This window comes from Oncorhynchus kisutch, linkage group LG17 (genome assembly GCF_002021735.2).
Source record: "Oncorhynchus kisutch isolate 150728-3 linkage group LG17, Okis_V2, whole genome shotgun sequence".
NCBI classification, from domain to species: Eukaryota; Metazoa; Chordata; class Actinopteri; order Salmoniformes; family Salmonidae; genus Oncorhynchus; species Oncorhynchus kisutch.
Genome location: NC_034190.2, coordinates 49,009,323 through 49,036,124, shown reverse-complemented (window position 1 = coordinate 49,036,124; position 26,802 = coordinate 49,009,323). Strand labels below are relative to the sequence as shown.

At 41.9% G+C, this 26,802-nt stretch overlaps 2 protein-coding genes across 3 annotated transcripts in view; both read left to right on the top strand.

Annotated features, from left to right (window-relative positions):
• Positions 1–11,087, top strand: part of LOC109907801 (acid-sensing ion channel 1-like) — an 83,378-nt gene extending 72,291 nt beyond the window's left edge. The window contains exons 3-10 of the mRNA XM_031793980.1: positions 4,461–4,611; positions 4,790–4,917; positions 5,219–5,369; positions 5,464–5,520; positions 5,623–5,776; positions 6,000–6,091; positions 6,214–6,293; positions 6,553–11,087. Coding sequence (XP_031649840.1) covers positions 4,461–4,611; positions 4,790–4,917; positions 5,219–5,369; positions 5,464–5,520; positions 5,623–5,776; positions 6,000–6,091; positions 6,214–6,293; positions 6,553–6,669 — 930 coding nt within the window. The 3' untranslated portion in view covers positions 6,670–11,087. The remainder of the gene's footprint in view (positions 1–4,460; positions 4,612–4,789; positions 4,918–5,218; positions 5,370–5,463; positions 5,521–5,622; positions 5,777–5,999; positions 6,092–6,213; positions 6,294–6,552) is intronic.
• Positions 11,088–12,609: 1,522 nt separating this feature from the next.
• On the top strand, positions 12,610–25,779 carry LOC109907795 (glycerol-3-phosphate dehydrogenase [NAD(+)], cytoplasmic). Of its 2 annotated transcripts, XM_020506018.2 has the most exons (8): positions 12,610–12,771; positions 16,353–16,530; positions 18,501–18,641; positions 22,374–22,512; positions 23,220–23,332; positions 23,817–24,053; positions 24,455–24,561; positions 24,784–25,779. In XM_020506018.2, exons 1-8 carry the CDS (start codon positions 12,728–12,730, stop codon positions 24,878–24,880), a joined length of 1,056 nt encoding a protein of 351 aa, XP_020361607.1. In that variant the 5' UTR covers positions 12,610–12,727; the 3' UTR covers positions 24,881–25,779. The 2 variants fall into 2 exon arrangements, with proteins under 2 accessions (XP_020361607.1, XP_020361608.1); XM_020506019.2 differs by lacking the exon at positions 18,501–18,641 and having other exon boundaries at positions 12,648–12,771.
• The last annotated feature ends 1,023 nt before the right edge of the window (positions 25,780–26,802 follow it).

Sequence of the window (26,802 nt, the reverse complement as noted above, 5' to 3'; positions counted from 1 at the left end):
CAAGGGAAGAGCAGTTGACTGACTGACCAGGGTCAATATATGTATTTTTATTTAACTAGGCAAGTCAGTTAAGAACAATTCTTATTTACAATGTTGGCCTACCGAGGAATAGTGGGTTAGCTGCCTAATTCAGGGGCAGAACGACAGATTTTTACCTTGTCAGCTCGGGGATTCAATCCAGCAACCTTTCGGTTACTGGCTCAACACTCTAACCACTAGGCTATCTGCCGCCCCATTAAACCACCATTTAAAAAAACTTTTAAAAAGCCCTCAGAGATAAAATCCTGATGCCAGAGTCTGGTACAACATGCTGAGGCAGGGAAGGAGAGGAATTTCCGAGCTTCAGTGCATGCATCGTTTCATGCATGTTAACATTAGAAGCCTCCTCCCTAAGTTTGTTCTATTCACTGCTTTAGCACACTCTGCCAACCTGGATGTTCTAGCTGTGACTGAATCCTGGCTTAGGAAGACCACCAAAAATTCAGAAATTTTAATTCCAAACTTCAACATTTTCAGACAAGATAGAACTGCCAAAGGGGGCGGTGTTGCAATCTACTGCAAAGTTAGCCTGCAGAGTTCTGTCCTACTATCCAGGTCTGTACCCAAACAATTTGAACTTCTACTTTTAAAAATCCACCTCTCTAAAAACAAGTCTCTCACTGTTGCCGCCTGCTATAGACCACCCTCTGCCCCCAGCTGTGCTCTGGACACCATATGTGAACTGATTGCCCCCCATCTATCTTCAGAGCTTGTGCTGCTAGGCAACCTAAACTGGAACATGCTTAACACCCCAGCCATCCTACAATCTCAACTTGATGCCCTCAACCTCACACAAATTATCAATGAACCTACCAGGTACCTCCCCAAAGCCTTAAACACGGGCACCCTCATAGATATCATCCTAACCAACTTGCCCTCTAAATACACCTCTGCTGTTTTCAACCAAGATCTCAGCGATCACTGCCTCATTGCCTGCATCCGTAATGGGTCAGCGGTCAAACGACCTCCACTCTTCACTGTAAAACGCTCCCTGAAACACTTCAGCGAGCAGGCCTTTCTAATCGACCTGGCCGGGGTATCCTGGAAGGATATTGATCTCATCCCGTCTGTAGAGGATGCCTGGATATTTTTTTTAAATGCCTTCCTAACCATCTTAAATAAACATGCCCCATTCAAGAAATTTAGAACCAGGAACAGATATAGCCCTTGGTTCTCCCCAGACCTGACTGCCCTTAACCAACACAAAAACATCCTATGGCGTTCTGCATTAGCATCGAACAGCCCCCGTGATATGCAACTGTTCAGGGAAGCTAGAAACCATTATACACAGGCAGTTAGAAAAGCCAAGGCTAGCTTTTTCAAGCTGAAATTTGCTTCCTGCAACACTAACTCAAAAAAGTTCTGGGACACTGTAAAGTACGGCTGGCCATGCTTTCCACCTGGCTACTCCTACCCCGGTCAACAGCACTGCACCCCCCACAGCAACTCGCCCAAGCCTTCCCCATTTCTCCTTCTCCCAAATCCGTTCAGCTGATGTTCTGAATGAGCTGCAAAATCTGGACCCCTACAAATCAGCCGGGCTAGACAATCTGGACCCTTTCTTTCTAAAATGATCTGCCGAAATTGTTGCCACCCCTATTACTAGCCTGTTCAACCTCTCTTTCGTGTCGTCTGAGATTCCCAAAGATTGGAAAGCAGCTGCGGTCATCCCCCTCTTCAAAGGGGGGGACACTCTTGACCCAAACTGCTACAGTCCTATATCTATCCTACCATGCCTTTCTAAGGTCTTCGAAAGCCAAGTCAACAAACAGATTACCGACCATTTCGAATCTCACCATACCTTCTCTGCTATGCAATCTGGTTTCAGAGCTGGTCATGGGTGCACCTCAGCCACGCTCAAGGTCCTAAATGATATCTTAACCGCCATCGATAAGAAACATTACTGTGCAGCCGTATTCATTGATCTGGCCAAGGCTTTCGACTCTGTCAATCACCACATCCTCATCGGCAGACTCGACAGCCTTGGTTTCTCAAATGATTGCCTCGCCTGGTTCACCAACTACTTCTCTGATAGAGTTCAGTGTGTCAAATCGGAGGGTCTGCTGTCGGGACCTCTGGCAGTCTCTATGGGGGTGCCACAGGGTTCAATTCTTGGACCGACTCTCTTCTCTGTATACATCAATGAGGTCGCTCTTGCTGCTGGTGAGTCTCTGATCCACCTCTACGCAGACGACACCATTCTGTATACTTCTGGCCCTTCTTTGGACACTGTGTTAACAACCCTCCAGGCAAGCTTCAATGCCATACAACTCTCCTTCCGTGGCCTCCAATTGCTCTTAAATACAAGTAAAACTAAATGCATGCTCTTCAACTGATCGTTACCTGCACCTACCCGCCTGTCCAACATCACTGCTCTTGACGGCTCTGACTTAGAATACGTGGACAACTACAAATACTTAGGTGTCTGGTTAGACTGTAAACTCTCCTTCCAGACCCATATCAAACATCTCCAATCCAAAGTTAAATCTAGAATTGGCTTCCTATTTCGCAACAAAGCATCCTTCACTCATGCTGCCAAACATACCCTTGTAAAACTGACCATCCTACCAATCCTCAACTTTGGCGATGTCATTTACAAAATAGCCTCCAATACCCTACTCAACAAATTGGATGCAGTCTATCACAGTGCAATCCGTTTTGTCACCAAAGCCCCATATACTACCCACCATTGCGACCTGTACGCTCTCGTTGGCTGGCTCTCGCTTCATACTCGTCGCCAAACCCACTGGCTCCATGTCATCTACAAGACCCTGCTAGGTAAAGTCCCCCCTTATCTCAGCTCGCTGGTCACCATAGCATCTCACACCTGTAGCACACGCTCCAGCAGGTATATCTCTCTAGTCACCCCCAAAACCAATTCTTTCTTTGGCCGCCTCTCCTTCCAGTTCTCTGCTGCCAATGACTGGAACAAACTACAAAAATCTCTGAAACTGGAAACACTTATCTCCCTCACTAGCTTTAAGCACCAACTGTCAGAACAGCTCACAGATTACTGCACCTGTACATAGCCCACCTATAATTTAGCCCAAACAACTACCTCTTTCCCTACTGTATTTAATTTATTTATTTATTTTGCTCCTTTGCACCCCATTATTTTTATTTCTACTTTGCACATTCTTCCATTGCAAATCTACCATTCCAGTGTTTTACTTGCTATATTGTATTTACTTTGCCACCATGGCCTTTTTTTTGCCTTTACCTCCCTTATCTCACCTCATTTGCTCACATCGTATTTAGACTTGTTTATACTGTATTATTGACTGTATGTTTGTTTTACTCCATGTGTAACTCTGTGTCGTTGTATGTGTTCGAACTGCTTTGCTTTATCTTGGCCAGGTCACAATTGTAAATGAGAACTTGTTCTCAACCTGCCTACCTGGTTAAATAAAGGTGAAATAAATACAATTTAAAAATTTTAAAAATGTACCAGACAGAACTGTTTTTACATGAACTGTTTTCCGAAATGTAGACAGATCACCAGCAGAGTCTGAGTTAGAACTCAGAAAGTAGCTTGATTTAGCTTTCTTAATTGAGGAAGTACATCTACTTCTCAATTGCCTGAAACAATGCACAATCAGCTGCCAAGTCAGTTCTTCTAGAGTCAGTTCTTCTAAGCTTGGCCCAGGCCTGATTCCTTGTCATAATGAGATCTGAAGGTTCTATAGAGAACCACGCATTTGTTCTATTTCTAACTCTAAGGCGTTCAAAGGGGGCGTGTTTGCCTGCCAGAGATATACAAATATATGAGAGATGTTCTAGAGCCAATTCAGGGTCAGACATGCAGCTCTAAGAGCTATACATATGATGAACAAAACACCTGGGGGGGAATTTTCAAAAAACACGTATCTTCATAATGTTTTTCTGTTTATTATCTCCAGTCCATGCAAAGGGACAGTGATCACTGATGTCCTTATCAAAGACACCAGTCAACAAGTTCTTGTGAGCGCTATTTGTCAAAATTAGGTCAATCGGCGAGGAGTTTGCTAGGTTTCTTACATGAATCCATGTAGGTTTGGAGATTAGTTGAGTCAGGTTAAAGTCGAGACAAATATTCTTCAAATGATCAGAGCCCAGGGTAAACCGATCCAGGTTAAAATCTCCTAAAATAACTACTTCAGGTGACAGAAAAGGTTTTAAATATTCAGAAATAGTATCAACAGCATCCTATTATAGTTGCTATAGAAAAGAGGTTGGGAGGGAATGTTAAATCCCTGGCCCTTTAGTCTCCATCAGCCCCAAACCCAAAGGAATACCCTCATCACTCATGGTAACTGTGGTATCTAATGTAGATTAACACTGACCCCCAGTGGCAAGTTACATCTACTATGGCTCTGCTATTGTGATGGACATCTGGTCTTGCTATCTCATTCATATTTCATATTTTTCATCTTTCTCCTCAGGTGTTCACTCGCTATGGGAAGTGTTACACGTTCAATGCGGGGGGTGAGGGCCGCACCCCTCTCATAACTACCAAGGGAGGGATGGGTAACGGGCTGGAGCTCATGCTGGACATTCAGCAGGATGAGTACATCCCTGTGTGGGGAGAGACGGGTGAGGACAAAAGTGTGTGTGTGTGTGTGGTTTAATTCCAGTTCATTACGCAGCTCACATGTGTGTTGCTCTATCAAACAGACTACTCTAGCTGCTCGCTGGAGCCAGTGGGTTCATTAGTTAAATAAAACATGCATGGATGGCGCAGTGACCCCTGCCTCTGTTCCCCTCCCCACAGATGAGACCACGTTTGAGGCTGGGATCAAAGTTCAGATCCACAGTCAGGAGGAGCCTTCCTTCATCGACCAGCTGGGCTTCGGGGTGGCACCTGGGTTCCAGACCTTTGTTTCCTGCCAGGAACAACGGGTAGGGACGTTACCCTTATTTGTAAAACTTTATTTCAACAAAGTCATAATTTTACAATATGCCGTCAGCACCACCTGTGTAACTGTTGTGGTGCTGAACACCTATGCAATTGTAGTTGTAGCTTATGTGTGTGTGTGTGTGTGTGTGTGTGTGTGTGTGTGTGTGTGTGTGTGTGTGTGTGTGTGTGTGTGTGTGTGTGTGTGTGTGTGTGTGTGTGTGTGTGTGTGTGTGTGTGTGTGTGTGTGTGTGTGTGTGTGTGTGTGTGTGTGTGTGCGTGCGTGCGTGCGTGTGTGTGTTCTAGCTGATATATTTGCCCCCACCCTGGGGGGACTGTAAGGTGACACGGATAGACTCAGAATTCTTTGAGTCCTACAGCATCACCGCCTGCCGTATCGACTGTGAGACGCGCTACCTGGTAGAGAACTGTAACTGTCGCATGGTACATATGCCTGGTAGGTGAACCCTCGCATCCAGCCGTTTACCTAGTCTGGACTTTTTACATTTTCAAGTTCAACTTATATTGATTGATTATCTCTCTGTGTGCAGGAGATGCCCCATACTGCACCCCTGAGCTGTACAAAGAGTGTGCTGATCCAGCTCTTGGTAAGGAATAGATCCCGACTGTTGTTTCTAAGACCATAGCAACTCTATTTTGGTCCCTATATCACTATCACAATGCTGCGGCCTTTCTCTTTGGCCCCCCAGACTTCCTGGTGGAGAGAGACAACGATTTTTGTGTGTGTGAGACACCGTGCAACATGACCAGATACAGCAAAGAGCTGTCCTTCGTCAAGATCCCCAGCAAGGCCTCTGCCAAGTATCTGGCCAAGAAATACAACAAGTCAGAGCAATACATAGCGTGAGTATTGTGTTCCAAACACCAGATAAAAAACTTTACAGTGATTATGGAGTACCAGGCAAGAAATGGAAAATGCATTCGCTTCGGGCTTTGGCCCTTGCATCTTTCACCCTCCAGTTCCATTTCCAATACACAGCAACGAAATAATGATTTTCTCTATCAGAACCTTCATATGTGAACTGTTTGCTGTTTAGATCTTGAATATGGTCTCTTCCTGTAACAGTGACAATATCCTGGTTCTGGACATCTTCTTTGAGGCTCTAAACTATGAGATGATCGAACAGAAGAAAGCCTATGAAGTAGCAGGACTTTTAGGTATTTCAATGATGATGAGTAAAAAACATGGATTCTCTTTTAAAGGATACTTTGTTGGAAATGTGTATCTTTTGGAGAAGTTTATTATCTTTGATCATCTTGTCCTTCTCTGTTCCTCCCAGGTGATATTGGTGGTCAGATGGGTCTTTTCATTGGAGCCAGTCTCCTTACTATTCTGGAGCTGTTTGACTACATCTATGAGGTAATCTTTTAATTCTTTCTAGTACTCTCTACAGTGACAGAACTCAGACACATTTCCGTCATGCTTTCTGCCTGACTCATTATTTTAAGCTCTTAGAAAAGCAGAATGAAACATTTATGCTTGCTACACATAACTCTCAAAGAGAGAGGCACACACACAGGAATTCCTCCAGAAATGTCCACCTTTTCTCTTACCAGCCTTTGTCTCAAATCGTAGAGCATCACTGACCTTTGCAAGGGGTATCTATGTTTCCTTACAGGTGATAAAGTACAAGCTCTGTCGAAGCTCAGAGAAGAAACACAAACACAGCAACAACGACCAGGGAGCTGTTCTGAGCCTGGACGATGTGAAATGTCACGTCAGTAACTTTCACTAAGCATTTGCAGCTCTCGGAAGAAGGCAGCCATATTGCTTCATGTCTAAACATCTCAATTAAGAATTTGATATGCATGAAGCCAGGTTGTTTTTGTAAAAGAAAATGTGTTCTAAATGAACGTACCTGGTGAGGTTCATGAATGTGTGTGTGGGGATATTCCTAGTTTTACCTTGCACACAGCAGGATACAAGACAACCAATCCAATGATCCACATGCATCCCTTAGATTTCATTGGCTAATGTAAATTGCTTTGCAACAGAGCAATGGAATTACCAAATCAAAGATCCAAATATAGAAAAGTATTATCTCCAAAACTGAAGTTGATATTTTTTTCTGAGCAACATTATAGTTAAAATGGATATCAATGGAGTTTGTGGTGTTGTGTATCAGCTTGAGAAACATGTCCTCACCCCATCAATTTCCATCAAGTTGTCTCATCTATATTTTTTGAAAAATCGCAATCTTAAAATCTTAGTGTCTAATTTAAAAGGGTGCTTTCTAAAAACGTTTAAAGCATATCTACAAAAGGATACACTTTTAAATGTTAAATGCATGACTATGTTGTCCCTTAACTCTGCTTTTCTCACTGGGTGTCTTTTATGAGTTTACAGAGTAGGTAGCATAAACACAACCACATGTAACATATGGATTTTAAATATGTATCAAAAGTCCAAATGCACTCATGACTACTGGTTTCAATGACATTTTCGGCCAACTTACAAACAAATACTTTATGAAATTATTGTTACAAATCAAAGTGTAAGGTTGCTAGCCAACTAGCCTATTCATGGTATCACTACTAGCCTGCTCATGTTAGCCCTACCAGCCTGCTAACATCATGTTAGCACAGAATGAGTCAGACAGTTGCTATCAACACCTAGCTTACTGCTACATTAAAGTAAACCAACGTTTTGAAAATACACAATGCCACCTAACCAGTTATCAAAATAATGGTAGCTATACAGTATGAAGTTATCTTAGCCAGCCAGGTAACGATAGCTATTTAGCACACTAGCTATTAGCCCAACCAACACATCACCACTATAACCGCAGATTTAAAGGAAAGAAAGAGTAGAGACTTACAGATTCATGGCTGGGGCCCATCCGATAGTAACACTTTTAAAAGAGTACAGGCGGAGTTAGCTATCAAAGCAAGGGGGAGCCGGGCGCTTCACCAGGGAGGAAGAGTCAGGAGAATCCAATTGCTATATAGTGAGAAAAATCCAAAATAGATAGATTACAGATGTCAGTCAGCTAGTGGGCTAGCACAAAGCCAAGGTGGAAAAAGTTACAAAATTCCTGTAGCCAGAGAACATGCTGAAAAGTTGACAAAACAAAAAGGAGAACAAATGCGGTACTACACAATTAGAGCAAGCAGGTATGATTTTCTCTTTCTTTTTAAGCCCACAGCAAGAAGGCACCATAACACAGTCACAAAGTCCATGGAGAGCATCATGATGCAGCATGGCCGCACGTGCCCCATCTGTTCATTGTTTACATCACACTTCCTTCTGATTGGTGGATTGTAGCTCACCACCATCAACACTTGGTCTGGAATGTAATTACATGCTAGCATGGCTAATGGCTAACGATAGCCAGCTTGAGCTAGCTACCGAGCTAGCATACGAACTTGGTAGCACAGAGTAGGTTATCCATATTACAGTGAGAAATAGTGCATTGTGGGTAGTTTAGAAAATATCCGTAAATAAGTTTATAAACATGTAATAACCCAAATATATAACTATGTTTGTACTTATAGGTAACCAGATCGTGATTACAACTAAGTTACTTAAGCAATAAGGCCCGAGGAGGTGTGGTATATGGCCAATATACCACGGCTAAGGGCTGTTCTTAACCACGACGCAACGCGGATTGCCTGGACACAGCCATTAGCCGTGGTATATTGGCCATATATCACAACCACCGAGGTGCCTAATTGCTATTATAAACGGGTTACCTACATAATTAGAGCAGTAAAAATAAATGTTTTGTCATACCTGTGGTATACGGTCTGATATATCACAGCTATCAGACAATCAGCATTCAGGGCTTGAACCACCCAGTTTACAATAAGTCTTTGATCACAATGTGTTGTTACATTGGTGAGTAAGAACTCATGCTTCCTACCCTTTAAGTTTAACTTGTCTTTTTGTTTTGTTATTGGCTCATACTCCCACTCTTTTTTTGTCACCAACTATCCATTTCACATTATCCACCCCAGTCTCTCCGTGACAATTCCCATCCACCACCTCCATACTCTGCCAATATGCTACCTTATCACACAGAGCGGAGCAACTCAGAGGACTTCACCTGCTGAGCCAATAAGAACACAAGGTAGTAAGGAAGTGGAGCATTTCAGTTTCATTCAGAAGTAGACAGATGTCAGAGTATAAAGCTTATTTGTACAGAATCTTGATGATGGGTAATGCGTAACACTTCAATAGCACTTAGATCTCCACTGGTGCAAGATTAGTGATAGCCACGTATAGCTTGCTTGATGATAATTACTGCAGCCCACAACGTCATTGAAACTTGCTATTTCATCCCATGTATACTGAGCAAATATTTAGTCTAAACATGTAACAATTTCAACAATTTTAATGAGTTACAGTTCATATAAGGAAATCAGTCAATTGAAATGAATTCATTAGGCCCTAATCTACGAATTTCACATGACTGGGCAGGGTAGCAGCCATGGGTGGGCCTGGGAGGGCATAGGCCACCCACTTGGGAGCCAGACCCAGCCAATCAGAATACCGAAATACTCCTCAGTTTCATCAGCTGACTGGGTGACTGGTGTCAGATCATCCTGCAGGTGAAGAAGCCGGATGTGGAGGTCCTGGTGTGGTTGCACGTTGTCTGTGGTTGTGAAGCCGGTTGGTCGTACTGCCAAATTCTCTAAAACAACGTTGGAGGCAGCTTATGGTTGAGAAATGAACATTCAATTCTCTGGCAACAGCTCTGAGGGACTTTCCTGCACTCAGCATGACAATTGCATGCTCCCTCAAAACTTGAGACGTCTGTGGCATTGTGTTCTGTGAAAAACTGCACATTTTAGTGGCCTTTTATCGTCTGCAGCACAAGGTGCACCTCTGTAATAATCATGCTTGTTTAATCTGCTTCTTGATATGCCACACCAGTCAGGCGGATGGATTATATTGGCAAATAAGAAATGCTCACTAAAAAGAATGTAAACAAATTGTGCACAAAACATTTCTGCATATGGAACATTTCTGGGATTTTTTATTTCAGCTCACGAAACATGGGACCAACACTTTACATGTTGCGTTATAGTTTTGTTCAGTACAAAATACAATTGTTCTTGTATTGTCTTCTGAGAATGTCATTTTACTCAGGCTACATGTAGATATAGAAACCAGGACTAAGGGATTTTGGCTTTGGTTGTGTGATAGTGGGAAATGTCCTCTGATCAACTTGTAGATATTGGTTGAATGTGTGATGAGATCTTCAGGGCTCACCACTGGGTTGCATGTATGTCATCATAAACTGTGTGTTATCTGTAAGCAGTATATTGGCATGTTTGTCCATGTTACATCTGTTGTCTGTTTATGTGTGTGTGTGGGTGTGTCTGTGGGTGTGTGTGTGGGTGGGTGGGGGGGGGGGGGGTGCATGCTTTTTTTGAGTGTGTCTATTTGTGTTTTGAATGTACGTGTGTGTGATACTTCAAAAGTAATACACTTTCTCAAGTTGATGAATAACAGTCATGAAATTGGCCCGTTTTCTAATTTACTCCCTCTGTCCAATTGGTCAAGTTGACACAATTCAATGATGTTGCATTTTCATAATGTATTATAGTGTAGAAAAACAATACATTTTTAAATTGAAAAGATTGTTCACCATTTTCTAATAAATAAAAGTCCAAATGGTGCTTTCCTTGTTAATAGTTTTAGAGCTAAAGAAATAGACTAGATAGAACTATGATGACAGATGTCAAACCACCTCTTTGACAATGGTAATATTGCCTCATTCCCCAATGTTAAACAATTGGACCACTGTCACTACAATATATTTTATTATGAACCATTGGAGGTAGTTAGGAACACCTACGAATGAGGAAGCCAATCTCTTATCACTCATGCCTCATATAACCATGCTAGATGTCTTTCTCATAGGAAAATGGGAGTTATATGATAGTGTGTAACTGTGTAGTGTTATTCTCAAGCACAACAGTATCATCAACATGTAAATTGAATGTAAATAAAATGCTGCAAGTAAGGAATATGGATAATGTTCTGATCGTGATTACAGAGTCTTGCCTATTGTTGTTGATGTAATTAATGTAGCTACAGTATGTGTATGTGATCTTACCTTTGTTTTTCTATTAATACTATGCCTACCAGTTTACATGTTTTCAAATGTTTTATTTATCTCAAAAGCAACAATAAAGTATAATGACATTTCAATTCAGCGGAATCTGGCTGCATTTTTGGCAAGATTATTTTTTTTAAATCTTTATTATTTTTTACGATGGCCCAAACTCCTTACAACTGCTTCATATCCATGCCAGCTATACCTTTCCTGTACTACAAAGAAACAGAAAAAGCACGTACAATACTTCCCAGAACTTAATCTTAAAAGGAATTACCATACAAAAATATTTGTTCACAACATGGGGTAAAGGTAAAGGAAGTTTTCAACCAGGGTCTAAGTAAACCATGTCTGAATAGGCACTTTCTGTGTAAAAAAACAAACAACCGAAAACTTCCTCAATTTGACCATATTGTCAAATCTAAACTGCTGAATATATTATTCTATTGGAATGTCTGTGTTTCCTTGTGACCAGTTCCTCCCCCCAAGAAGGTCCCATTTTGTTACAACACTTCAATGGTGTCTCACACAAGACTCCCTCCTTCTGCCAGTTAGTGTTTGATTACGAGATTATGGTCTGTGAAATGTACAATTGAGACAATGAACAATACCCATCTGAGGACATCAGAGGAGATTAATGTTGCATGCACAACTTCTGCATGAGACACACTAAACCCATTGAGATTAGTCACAGTATTGGGAGGATAGTTAAAGATGCCTAAAAGACAAACGGGCAGGGTAGTAAAAATGTAATTGAAGGAGAGATGCATCATTGACTGAGGGAAAGGTGTAACAAAGTAAATATTTTGCCCTCTCCTTTTAAATCTGCTGAGTTGCAGATATGAAATCATTTGAATTGAGATCAGTGGAATGTTGAGTATGCCAGCCCTGCTAAACTAATCTGTTTAACAAAGGCCGATTTGTATTCACGGTGTATATATCCAAGGTCATCCAAGGTTATGATGCAAGTCTCAGCTTTGATTCAATCGATTCTCATTAGGAAATTAATGACGAGCCTTATGTCCCTCACAGTTGTGTTTTTTTTTCCAGATGGTGATGTTTGTACTTCATGAGCAAAAAAATCATGAAGTGTGACTTAATTTTCTAAGTTTCATCAATTAAAATTGTCCCACATGGAACCATTGGCCAAGTTACTTTTCAGCCAGGGTAGGTAACTTTTCACCCTACTCAACAACGACTGGAGGAGTTCGATTAAGCTGAACCGTGGAGCACCGGTCTATCGCCCGTAGCGTGAACGGACAAAAGCTGTGAGGGAAGTTCCCTTCTCAAATCGAACACTATTCTGCGCCACTCGGCCATGTTGTCAACAAGGCAACATCGTTCAGAAACATACATATATTTCCATAAAATATATGTTCGAATTAAAGCATGTTTATAACCAGCAATCCCTTTTGCATGAAAAACACAGAATCCTGCTCATTAATCCACGTGCTTAAGCGTTTAACTCACGTCACTTTTGTTTTGAGACCCGGTTCCAAAACGAATGCAATTACTTTTTACCCGGTGTAATCTCCTTTAACCGGGGAAAAACGGACCAGATAATCGAATGCCCTCAGTGATAGTACTCGGATGAAAATAGTGGGCGGGACTGTGTCTACCTTAGACTAACCAATGAAATAAGAGCTAGATCTGCCAAGCCCTCTGTACACTGCCTTTACTTACAGTTTAATTCACATGACAGTTTTGAACGTCGGCAAGGGTCTTTTCAATGGCAACTCCCAAGAAAGTCTGCATTATTGGCTCTGGCAATTGGTAAGAAAATGTATCTATACCGAAAGCTTTGTATGTGGGTGTACTGCAGCTAGCTAACATAGCTTGGCTTGACTGACCGGCTAATTCTAGCCGCATTTTCAAACAGGTCGCTCGAGCGAATTGTTTCAAACGGATCACCGAAGGTCGGGGAGGGGACACTATCTGTGCGTTACGGCTTGGCCAAACTCTACCAACTGTTGATTCATTTTGGTCAATTATCACCCGACGCGTTCATGACACACAGGTTAAAATACCAAAGCCAACTATATATTAATTTGACGACCGGTCGAAACACTCATAGGCATTGTATTTAGCTTTCTGTTGCTAACTAATTTGTCCTGGAACTGGAGATAAACATTGGGTTGTTGTGTTACTTGCCAGAAGATACAGACCCTAACATTAAGCTTGTTTACACTGAGCTGCACTGAAGTCAGAACGCACAACACACCATCACAACTTATTGTGACATGATTTTATTCAAAATTTGTGACATGCACATGGGAAAAGTCCACTTTCTTTGTTTGTACATGATTTATCACAATGTATTTCGTGAGTACACACTTTTCTTTCTTCATAATTGAGGGCCTTATTACTGACATGTTTTTTTAATTAGATTTTTTTTAATGACCATGTCCTTTCTGCTTGTATTTTTTGTGTGTGTGTGTGTGTGTGTGTGTGTGTGTGTGTGTGTGTGTGTGTGTGTGTTTTTCTGTAATTCAAGGCTCATCTGTAAATGAGACCTTGGCCTCTGTATGAATCCCTGAAAATAAATAACACTTGTGTACATTACAGGAATTCCAATTTTGCTGTGGTTGACTTTAGCTAGGCCAGCTAGGTGGCTAATGTTAACTAGGCTAGGGGTTAGGGCTAGCTAAGTAGTTAAAGGGTTAGGGGAAGTATTTGCAAAGTAGCTTAAAAGTAGTAGTTAATTAGTGAAAATGCTAAAGTTATCCATAATGAGATTCAAATACATAACCTTTGGGTTGCTAGACAGACGTAAGCGGTATACGCTCACCGACTAGTGTGGACCTCGTTCATCTTTCAATTACTCACATGGGTTAGTATGCTTGTAAAAATCAATGAGTCGACGGGAGAGGTGGGACTGCGGTGTCCAAGTTCTATTTTAGCACCTGGCTATGCAGACCGCTGTTGACGTGCGCGAGCAGGGTGGATGAAAAGATTTAATAACATGCATGTGTACATTTTATTTTGCAACACTTGTGCACACAACGCGGCTGGTTTAGTTAGCAAGTTATGAGTGTGATGGGTCTAACCTTTAATGCCCAGGAAGCTGTGATTTCAAACTCCCATTAGACAGCTATGCCAAAATACATTCCTTACTCACCAAATTGTTTTATTTTAACCTTTTATTTAACTAGGCACGTCAGTTAAGAACTAATTCTTATTTACAATGATGGCCTAGGAACAGTGGCTTTAACTGCCTTGTTCAGGGGCAGAACAACAGATTTTTACCTTGTCAGCATGGGGATTCGATCTAGCAATCTTTCGGTTACTGGCCCAACACTCTAACCACTAGGCTACCTGCCGTTGAGCAGCTATCTTCATTTACTCCAGCTAAGGCCGATATGTACTTCCCAAAAAAGCATAAATTAGTCTACAAGCAACCGAGAACAAAAGAGGTTGTTTTTATATTGGGTATTCTGGTTTTCTCTCGTCAATAGCTATTGAACCAACATGATGTTATATTCTGATTCAGGGGAGGATGGAGAACAATCAGCACCTTTTTCGTGTGAATTATTATAAAAAAATGTAAAGATTGAAATCTGAATAAAAAATCCACACAAAAGGTTCATTGTTCTCCATCCTCCCCTGATTCAGAATATCCCATTTTCATTGTCATGGCATGCTTGGTGAATGCAATTGACAAGAGAGAACCGACTATTCAATATGAAACTAATTTTACCTCTGTGCTGAACCAAGCCATACCTACCTTCTCTCTAGTCAGGTAAATAATACTTTCCTGTTAATATTTTGCCTCAAATTTTCGAGCAGCTGACAAACAAACCGCACAGACAACCAGTAGAGTAAGTTTACATATTGTATTCCACATTTTGAATTGTAAGAAACATTTACACTAGTTTGGAGGTATTAGTTTCAGAATGTATATACCAGTTAATTGTCTATTACAGCCTGATTTACCAGACTAGAAGGACATTTTCTTTAAAACTGCAACATTTTCTGTCAGCCTCATGACAAAATGTGTTGAAATGCAGGAAGTCAAATCAAATTTATTTATATAGCCCTTCGTACATCAGCTGATATCTCAAAGTGCTGTACAGAAACCCAGCCTAAAACTCCAAACAGCAAGCAATGCAGGTGTAGAAGCACGGTGGCTAGGAAAAACTCCCTAGAAAGGCCAAAACCTAGGAAGAAACCTAGAGAGGAACCAGGCTATGTGGGGTGGCCAGTCCTCTTCTGGCTGTGCCGGGTGGAGATTATAACAGAACATGGCCAAGATGTTCAAATGTTCATAAATGACCAGCATGGTCGAATAATAAGGCAGAACAGTTGAAACTGGAGCAGCAGCACAGTCAGGTGGAAGTTGAAACTGGAGCAGCAGCATGGCCAGGTGGACTGGGGACAGCAAGGAGTCATCATGTCAGGTAGTCCTGGGGCATGGTCCTAGGGCTCAGGTCAGTTGAAACTGGAACAGCAGCATGGCCAGGTGGACTGGGGACAGCAAGGAGTCATCATGTCAGGTAGTCCTGGGGCTTGGTCCTAGGGCTCAGGTCCTCCGAGAGAGAGAAAGAAAGAGAGAATTAGAGAACGCACACTTAGATTCACACAGGACACCGAATAGGACAGGAGAAGTACTCCAGATATAACAAACTGACCCTAGCCCCCCGACACATAAACTACTGCAGCATAAATACTGGAGGCTGAGACAGGAGGGGTCAGGAGACACTGTGGCCCCATCCGAGGACACCCCCGGACAGGGCCAAACAGGAAGGATATAACCCCACCCACTTTGCCAAAGCACAGCCCCCACACCACTAGAGGGATATCTTCAACCACCAACTTACCATCCTGAGGAAGTGAGTCGTTTCCCCCCAAAATATAGATTTGAGGAGGGGTGGGGGGCTGGAAATAATTATATTTGACCCTAGTGCCCCAAATCAGTTAGTCCAGCCCTGTTACCCACCTGCCATGCCAATTTTAAATGTGAAGCTGCCTTTGGCTTGAAATGACATGCACAGTTTCAGATGGAGTTTGCAACATTTGTAATCTTTCATGTATCGCCACAGGTATGAGATGAGTAGTGCTGTTGCATTATGTAATGTTAGCCATAATTGGCCACTGCATGCAAACAAACTTCAGCTGGGTGACCATCAATCCAATTGCCCTTAACCATAAAATAGAGCAACTACCATTTGCCTATTTAATAGGATAATCAAGGGTCAATCTGGCAAATTGTACATTTACAATAAGATTAAGTTGTTTGGGCTCCTTTCCGTCAAGTATTTTTAGCACTTGCATTCTTCAGTCTAGGGTGCAATTGTTCTTGTAGAAAACCACAGAGCGAATATAATAATTTACATTGCAATTTCTCTACTACACAGGGGCTCTGCCATTGCCAAGATAGTAGGCACCAATGTTGCTCACAACTCCAAGTTTGACAACACTGTGACCATGTGGGTGTTTGAGGAGCTGGTGGACGGTCGCAAACTGACAGAGATCATCAACACAGACCATGAGAACGTCAAGTACCTGCCTGGACACAAGCTACCCCCCAATGTGGTGAGGAGCACATCACATGCTGCTATGTGTTGTAATCCTGCTCAGGAATGTGATTTAAAAAAATACAAATTCTATAATCCATTATTCACATAATTTAAATTGACCTACCCCTAAACCAATACCCTTCTTGCCTGTTTAATTGTTACCCTCATCACATCTTTGCCTAATGCTATGTGACAGTTTGAGTAATAAACTGCTGTGGGGAATGCTGTCAGCTGCCTTCTGCTGGACTATATGTGTAAAGGTTCAGCCCTGGCTCAGTTATGTGTTGCAGCTGTCCTTGCAGCACTCACTACAATCCACAGTACACCCCATAGCAATTTCCGAGAGGAGATCTCCACGGATTAGAATGAAACTGAGAATGCTGCTCCGCGTTCAACACCATAGTGCCCTCAAAGCTCATCACTAAGCTAAGAACCCTGGGACTTAACAACTCCCTCTGCAACTGGATCCTGGACTTCCTGACGGGCCACCCCCAGGTGGTAAGGGTAGGCAACAACACGAATGCCACGCTGATCCTCAACACTGCGGCCCCTCAGGGGTGTGTACTTAGTCCCCTCCTGTACTCCCTGTTCACCCATGCCTGCGTGGCCAAACACGACTCCAACACCATCATTAAGCCTGATCTCCGACAACAATGAGACAGCCTATAGGAAGGAGGTTAGAGACCTGGCGGTGTGGTGCCAGGACAACAACCTCTACTTCAATATGAGCAAGAGAAAGGAGCTGATCGTGGACTACAGGAAAAGGCGGACCAAACAGGCCCCCATTAACATCAACAGGGCTGTAGTGGGCCGGGTCGAGAGTTTCAAGTTCCTTGGTGTCCACATCACTAACAAACTATCATGGTCCAAACACACCAAAACAGTCATGAAGAGGGCATAACATCACCTTTTCCCCCTCGGGAGACTGGAAAGATTTGACATGGATCCCCAGATCCTCAAAGTTCTACAGCTGCACCATCGAGAGCATCCTGACCGGTTGCATCTGGTATGGCAACTGCTTGGCATCTTGACTGTAAGGCGTTACAGAGGGAAGTGCGTGCGGCCCAGTACATCACTGGGGCCAAGCTTCCTGCCATCTAGAACCAATATAATAGGTGATGTCAGACCAAGCCCAAAAATTGTCAGAAACTCCTGTCACCCAAGTCAGAGACTGTTTTCTCTGCTACCGTGTGGTACCGGAGAGCCAAGTCTAGGACCAAAAGGCTCCTTAATAGCTTCTAACACCAAGCCATAAGACTGCTGAACAATTAATCAAATGGCCACTGGACTATTGCCATTGACCCCTCCCTCCATTTGTTTTGTACACTGCTGCTACTCACTGTTTATCTATGCATAGTCACTTCACCCCCTAACTACATGTAGAAATGACCTTGACTAACCTGTACCCCGGCACATTTACTCTGTATCGATACCTCCTGTATATAGCCTTGTTATTGTGTTTTTATATCTTTTTTTACTTTAGTTTATTTGGTGTATATATTTTCTTAACTCTTGAACTGCACTGTTGGTTAAGGGCTTGTAAGTAAGCATTTCACGGTAAGGTCTACACTTGTTGTATTCAGCACATGTGACAAATAGTTTTGAATTGATTTGAACCCCTGCCCCCTGGCTTGCGCTCAACAGATTTGGTAGGATGAGTCATGCTGATTTAGCACAGATCAAGCAGTCACATTATGTTACACAATTATAAAATAACAGTTTTTAATTTGATTTTTGATACCTTTGATGTACTGTAGCTTTTTGGACTGTGGCACCCACTATTTAGAATCAATAACACATTAATTTGACAATGTACAACCTAACAAAGATCCTTGCAGGATCGAAACGTTGTTTGTGAATAAAGGTGCATGATGGAGCTTATGAGTGTGCAAGCTCTTTCTTTTCTATTTACAATGTGCAAGGACTACATGAGACAAGCAGACCAAGACCAGTGCCCCTAACTATCCCCTCCTGTTTCTCCTCCAGTTGGCAGTTCCTGAGCTGGTGGATGCTGCCAAGGAAGCAGACATCCTAGTGTTTGTGATCCCCCACCAGTTCATTGGCAGAGTGTGTGACACCATGAAGGGGAAGATAAAGATTAATGCACTAGGAATGTCACTCATCAAGGTTTGGCTAACAGCCATGCTCTCTTCAGCAGACCTATAACAGTAGCCCAGTAGGTAGAGCATGGCATCGTAGAGTTTTGATTCCCGGGACCACCCATATTCACTGGTCTACACGCAATACGTTCTGGAGTACAATTGTGCTTAACAAGTCACATAAGTTTAAATAATAGTGTTGCTTTTCATCTTTGTACCCTACATATACAATTATGTGGAAGGTCCCGTAAACACAGAATTACAAACACCGATTCAACCACAGAGGTTTTCCAATGCCTCGCAAAGAAGGGTACCTATTGGTAGATGGGTAAAAACAATTATAATATTATTAAGCAGATGTTGAGCATGGCGAAGTTATGAATTACACATTGGGTGGTGTATCGAAACACCCATTCACTACAAAGACACAGACATCCTTCCGAACTCTGCCGGAGAGGAAAGTAACCGCTCAGGGATTTCGCTGAGTCCAATGGTGACTTTAAAACAGAGTTGAATGGCTGTGATAGGAGAATTGAGTATGGATCCACAACATTGTAATTACTCCAGAATACTAACCTCATTGACAGAGTGAAAAGATGGAAGCTTGTACAGAATACAAAGATTCCAAAACATGCATCCTGTTTGCAACAAGGCACTAAAGTAATACTGCAAAAAATGAGGCAAAAGCAATTTACTTTTTGTCCTGAATAAGGTGTTGAATTGGATTTGGCCCAAACACAACACATTGCTGAGTACCACTCTCCATATTGGTGGTGGCTGCATCATGTTATGGGTATGCTTTTAATCGTTAAGGACTGCAGAGTTTTGCAGGATAAAAAAGAAACGGAATGGCGCTAAGCACAGGCAGAAACCTAGAGGTAAACCTGGTTGTCTATTTTCCATCAGACACTCGGGAATGAATTTACCTATCAGCAGAACAATAACCTTAAACACATGGCCACATCTACCAAGAAGACAGTGAATGTTCCTGAGTGGCTGAGTTAGTTTTGGTCTAAATTTACTTAATCTATGGCAAGATCTAAAAATGGTTCTCTAGCAATGATCAACAACCAATTTGAGAGAGCTTGAAGAATTTTGAAAATAATAATTGGCAAATGTTGCACAATCCAGGTGTGAAAAACTTAAACTTACCCAGAAATACTCACAGCTGTAATTGCTGTCAAATGTTCTTCAAAGTATTGACTTGGGTGTGAATACTTAAGTAAATGAGATTTAATTTTCAATTAATTTGCCAAAATGTCTAAAAACATGTTTTCATTTTGGTATTATGGGGTATTGTGTGTAGAACACATTTTGAATTCAGGGTGTAATACAACAAAATATGGAATGTGTCAAGGGGTATGAGTACATTCTGAAGACACTGTATATTGTTATGTACAGTGGGGCAAAAAAGTATTTAGTCAGCCACCAATTGTGCAAGTTCTCCCACTTAAGATGAGAGAGGCCTGTAATTTTCATCATAGGCACACTTCAACTATGACAGACACAATGAGGGGGAAAAAAATCCAGAAAAACACATTGTAGGATTTTTTATGAATTTATTTGCAAATTATGGTGGAAAATAAGTATTTGGTCACCTACAAACAAGCAAGATTTCTGGCTCTCACAGACCTGTAACTTCTTTAAGAGGCTCCTCTGTCCTCCACTCGTTACCTGTATTAATGGCACCTGTTTGAACTTGTTATCAGTATAAAATACACCTGTCCACAACCTCAAACAGTCACACTCCAAACTCCACTATGGCCAAGACCAAAGAGCTGTCAAAGGACGCTAGAAACAAAATTGTAGACCTGTACCAGGCTGGGAAGACTGAATCTGCAATAGGTAAGCAGCTTAGTTTGAAGAAATCAACTGTGGGAGCAATTATTAGGAAATGGAAGACATACAAGACCCCTGATAATCTCCCTCGATCTGGGGCTCCACGCAAGATCTCACCCTGTGGGGTCAAAATGATCACAAGAACAGTGAGCAAAAATCCCAGAACCACACGGGGGGACCTAGTGAATGACCTGCAGAGAGCTGGGACCAAAGTAACAAAGCCTACCATCAGTAACACACTACGCCGCCAGGGACTCAAATCCTGCAGTGCCAGACGTGTCCCCCTGCTTAAGCCAGTACATGTCCAGGCCCGTCTGAAGTTTGCTAGAGAGCATTTGGATGATCCAGAAGAAGATTGGGAGAATGTCATATGGTCAGATGAAACCAAAATATAACTTTTTGGTAAAAACTCAACTCGTTGTGTTTGGAGAACAAAGAATGCTGAGTTGCATCCAAAGAACACCATACCTACTGTGAAGCATGTGGGTGGAAACATCATGCGTTGGGGCTGTTTTTCTGCAAAGGGGACGACTGATCCGTGTAAAGGAAAGAATGAATGGGGCCATGTATCGTGAGATTTTGAGTGAAAACCTCCTTCCATCAGCAAGGGCATTAAAGATGAAACGTGGCTGGGTCTTTCAGCATGACAATGATCCCAAACACACTGCCCGTGCAACGAAGGAGTGGCTTCGTAAGAAGCATTTCAAGGTCCTGGAGTGGCCTTGCCAGTCTCCATATCTCAACCCCATAGAAAATCTTTGGAGGGAGTTGAAAGTCCGTGCTGCCCAGCAACAACCCCAAAATATCACTGCTCTAGAGATCTGCATGGAGGAATGGGCCAAAATACCAGCAACAGTGTGTGAAAACCTTGTGAAGACTTACAGAAAACATTTGACCTCTGTCATTGCCAACAAAGGGTATTTAACAAAGTATTAAGATTAACTTTAGCTATTGACCAAATACTTATTTTCCAACATAATTTGCAAATAAATTCATTAAAAATCCTACAATGTGATTTTCTGGAGAAAAAAAATCTCTCATTTTGTCTGTCATAGTTTAAGTGTACCTATGATGAGAATTACAGGCCTCTTATCTTTTTAAGTGGGAGAACTTGCACAATTGGTGGCTGACTAAATACTTTTTTGCCCCACTGTAGGTCATAGCTCCACTGTAATATATAGTGGGGTCTGAAATTATTGACACCCTTGGCCCTGATAAAGATGAGCAATAACGGAAGTATAAAATAAAAAATTCAAATGCTGAGCTATATTGTCTGCCCAAAATAATTAGGAAATTATATTTTATACTAATACAATTTCACAGAGAAAGAGATTTGGTTTAACTAGTACTTTTTTTCCTCTCAAAGGTAGGGGTCAAAATGATTGACACCTCTAAAGATTCTTATTACAGAAAGTAGTCGAGTTTAGTATTTTGTCCCATATTCCTAGCACGCACAAACTTGTTAAATGTATTTGCAGTTAATTTTATTATCGATTATTTTGTGCTCAATATAAATGAATGGTAAATTATTTGTCATTTGGAATCACTTTTATTATAAATAAGAATAGAATATGTTTCTAAACACTTCTACATTAGTATTGATCCTACCATGATTACGGAATGAACTGTGAATAATGAGTGAGAAAGTTACAAAACGGTCAATGCGTGTTAACCTCTGTTATTGGTAATGATCAACAAAAAATACTTGTTTAACAAAATCTCTTTCTCTGAGCAATTGTATCAGTATAAAATCTTTTAAATAACATTTTTTTTCAGCATACAATATAGCTCAGTATTTTAAATGATTTATTTTATACAGTCATTATTGCTCACCATTATCAACCATGTCAATAATTTCAGACCCCGCTGTAGGTCTTTTGAATTGCTTTACTGTGTACTCATGCTACGTGTTCTACTCCAGGGTGTGGATGAGGGCCCTGACGGACTGAAGCTCATCTCTGATGTGATCCAGGAGAAGTTGGGCATCGCCATGAGTGTGTTGATGGGGGCCAATATCGCCAACGAGGTCGCCGATGAGAAGTTCTGTGAGACCACTATCGGTTAGATTCCACATTGTAACGGGCTTGGGTTATCATTGTTACTTCTGAATGGTGTGCTGTCCAGTGTTTTTCTTTTTCTTCCACTTTCTGAACATTTGGTTTGGGTAAATATATACAGTGCAAACTTCAAAGTAAGGTATTCATTTCATTCTATTTTGTCTATGTGTGGAGACATTTAATAAAGGTATTCACTCTCAACATATTTCCAACCTCCAAACAGTGGTGAATGGAAAGAGACCTCTGTTACACAAAACACCCAAAAGTGTAATGACGTTTTCCGATTGCCATTAGGTCAGAATGTATGCGTCCACTGCAGTTCGCGTGTGACTCTGCCTTTTCATAAGGCCAGTGTTCTCGTTGAACCACATCGCATTTTAGAGTGTAGGCTATACCACCCGTTTTCAAGTCCATTCACTCGTTTCATGACTCTGACATGTGGTACTGATAAAAAAGTGGTGTAATAGCCAACTTTGAGGGCCATTAGTGCATTTTCTTTTTGTGCATGTGACCTTACCATGAAAACCTTGTGCACTAAGCCTGTAACTAGAGCCTGGTAATTAGGCCTTTAATTAGGGCCTGTACCTTGAGTTTTCCTCGTTATGTCACATGGTAAGTGCTAGAGTTTTTCAATAAATATTTGAAAGATAAATATATGTTAGGATTGAAAAGGGTTAACTATTTCTCTCTCCAAATCTCTCTCTCCCAAGGATGTAAGGATAAAGAACATGGGGCTTTGCTGAAGGAACTCATGCAGACCAGTAACTTCCGGGTCACTGTAGTGGAGGAGTCCGATGTGGTTGAAATCTGTGGCGCACTGAAGGTGAACACTCAACCATTAAGGATGTGTTTACATAAGCGGACCAATTCTGATTCCTTTTCCATTTATTGGTCTTTTGACCAATCAGAACAGCTGTTAACGCAGCCTTATAGATTCTCCCTGGCCTCTCCTTACTTAATGAGTTGTTTGAATTATTTATTTTATACAGTCATTATTGCTCACCATTATCAACCATGTCAATAATTTCAGACCCCGCTGTAGGTCTTTTGAATTGCTTTACTGTGTACTCATGCTACGTGTTCTACTCCAGGGTGTGGATGAGGGCCCTGACGGACTGAAGCAAAAGACCTGTTGTCTCGACGTCGGAATCTCTAAACTTTCCTCATTTCCAATTGTATACTTTCTACATGCCATTCATCTACTTCTTAGATGAAGGGCAGACTCGAGAAAAGTCTGCTTGTAAGAAAAAAGGCTGTCTTTATGTGTTGAAGCCATTAACCCCTGCCCTCCTCTCTGTGGCTGTCAGAACATTGTGGCGGTGGGGGCGGGCTTCTGTGACGGCCTGGGCTTCGGGGACAACACCAAGGCCGCTGTAATCCGACTGGGGCTGATGGAGATGATCGCCTTCGCGCGCATCTTCTGCACCGCAGGGCCCGTCTCCTCAGCAACCTTCCTGGAGAGTTGTGGCGTCGCCGACCTCATCACGACCTGCTATGGCGGCCGCAACCGTAAAGTGGCCGAAGCCTTTGCCAAGACGGGGAAGGTGAGACGGTGACTTAATTGGCTTTTAGATAAAGACAGGGCAGACATAAAAATGGAAAAATGGTTTGAATTATTGCCTTTAGGATTGGAACAGGGTAAATACAGAAGATGAGAGCTTTAAAGGGATTTTTTTATGTTGTCAGATGACCTCATTGATACCGTTTGTATGTCTCTGCATCCAGTATGAAGGAAGTTGGAGGTAGTTTCGTTAGCCAACGCAGAGAACTGAAATGGTATCCATTATTTAATCTGATAAAGAGCATAATTGCCAAAAATATCACACTATCCCTTTAATTATAAGCTTTGAAAATAAAAAGGGGGCCAGAGAGTGAATTTTAGTTAAATTTATTTTTGGGGTGAGAGCGGCCTTGACTTCAACAGCCATGTTTTTATTCTGCTCAGTCAATTGAAGAGCTGGAGAAAGAGATTCTGAATGGACAAAAGCTCCAGGGACCAGCAACAGCAGCTGAAGTCCATGTCATCCTAAAGAACAAAAATCTGCTTGACAAGTAAGTTGGCACAGAAATCAAACAGCTTTTTCACCCATTGAAGAAACTGATGTTACTTTGCATGTGGGGATTCCCTTACAAATAACCTCTGGCTCTGTTGAGTGAATCACCTCAGTTAAATGCAAATAAAAGGATACATCTGAAATAGTAAAAACAATGCAGTTATTCTTAAAAGCCAAAGATATTGACTGTGACAACTCAACAATCCCTCTCTCGTCCCAGGTTCCCACTGTTCAACGCTGTGTACCAGATCTGCTACCAGGGCCATCCGGTCACAGAGTTTATCAAGTGTTTGCAGAACCACCCAGAGCACATGTAAGCTAACAGACTGGCCAAGGTGACTGGAGAAGCAGGATCAACACCACTTTCACTTTGTACCTGTTAGAAAATAGATGGGAAAATACGCACACTTGCATAGTCCACAGCTCCGATGCAGCAAGCAGACTCCCAACGGACGACGTGAAGTAAGGTTAGCTTGCATTGGACTTGTGGTGTATGCTGCAGCTATTCTACTGTGTACTGTCTTTCGGGTTTTGTACGTACCTCTTGGTTTTCCTGCTCTTGGTTTTCTACAGGAGTATGATGACCCAGCATGTATTTGTTGGCGCCAAATCAGATACCAATCTGTCCTCAGCTGTTGTTGGCACGTCCATTGTGATACCTCACTTCGTTATCGTTTGTCTTATTCATGTTAATTGTGGTTAGGTTTTGTGGCAGATGCTAGGCTATTTGTGTCCATTTTTCACTTGTCTTGTGTAATTCTGGTTCTCTCTGCATCCTTTGGCGTTTGATTCTTGACTTGTATTGGTTGTTAGGCTTGTTGCTCGATTCAATCCATGTTGCGGAAGTTCAGCTCTATAGAACGATTAGAATTTAAAGGCAATGTTCCTGCATTCACGGAGACTACGTATGTCTGCTCAATCAGAAATTACCTTTAAATTTCAATCGCACTATAGTGCTCAACTTCTGCAATAAGGATTGAATCGAGCCCTAGATTTACATAGCAACGGTTAAAAGAAAATGCAAGGGCCTTTCAATATCACATTGCTGAAAAGTCTTGGCTGTTGTGCTTTGTGAAACCAAATACCTTTTTAATATTCGTAACCATGACGCTGCCTTTGAATTGCACTAACATGTGGCTTATGTTTGAAAAGGGTGTATTTAAAAAAAAATAAGATTTGCCTTTTGAAATAAATGTTTTATTCCAGTGCTGTCAAATGGCTGCCCTTTTCATTTGGCTGCTTGTTCACAGCTCTAGAGGGCAGTTCTATTTCAGTGATGTCAACTGGAATCTCAGCACTGTAGCTCGTGGTCAGAATAAATAGTTGCTATTTACATGGACAAGCACATGTCAGGGAACGGAGAATCGAAGAAAAATGAAAACTCTTCAGGTTAACAGCCAAGGCACTGTGAATAAAATGGGTCTACAGTTACTGGCTAGCTCCTGGCTGTGGGCTTTGCTGGAACTATCTTTTTTGAATGAAGTCTTTGTACTTAAATATATGACAATTGTAATACACAGCTTTTTCTTTGTTGATCATATTTATATACAGTGGGGAGAAGAAGTATTTGATACACTGCTGATTTTGCAGGTTTTCTGTAATTTTTATCATAGGTACACTTCAACTGTGAGAGACGGAATAAAAAATCCAGAAAATCACATTATGATTTTTAAGTAATTCATTTGCATTTTATTGCATGACATAAGTATTTGATCACCTACCAACCAGTAAGAATTTCGTCTCTCACAGACCTGTTAGTTTTTCTTTAAGAAGCCCTCCTGTTCTCCACTCATTACCTGTATTAACTGCACCTGGGGATAAAATCAGGGATAAAATTCTAGACCTGCACAAGGCTGGGATGGGCTACAGGACAATAGGCAAGCAGCTTGGTGAGAAGGCAACAACTGTTGCCGCAATTATTAGAAAATGGAAGAAGTTCAAGATGACGGTCAATAACCCTCGGTCTGTGGCTCCATGCAAGATCTCACCTCGTGGGGCATCAATGATCATGATGAAGGTGAGGGATCAGCCCAGAACTACTCAGCAGGACCTGGTCAATGACCTGAAGAGAGCTGGGACCACAGTCTCAAAGAAAACCATTAGTAACACACTACGCCGTCATGGATTAAAATCCTGCAGCGCAAGCAAGGTCGCCGTGCTCAAGCCAGCGCATGTCCAGGCCTGTCTGAAGTTTGCCAATGACCATCTGGATGATCCAGAGGAGGAATGGGAGAAGGTC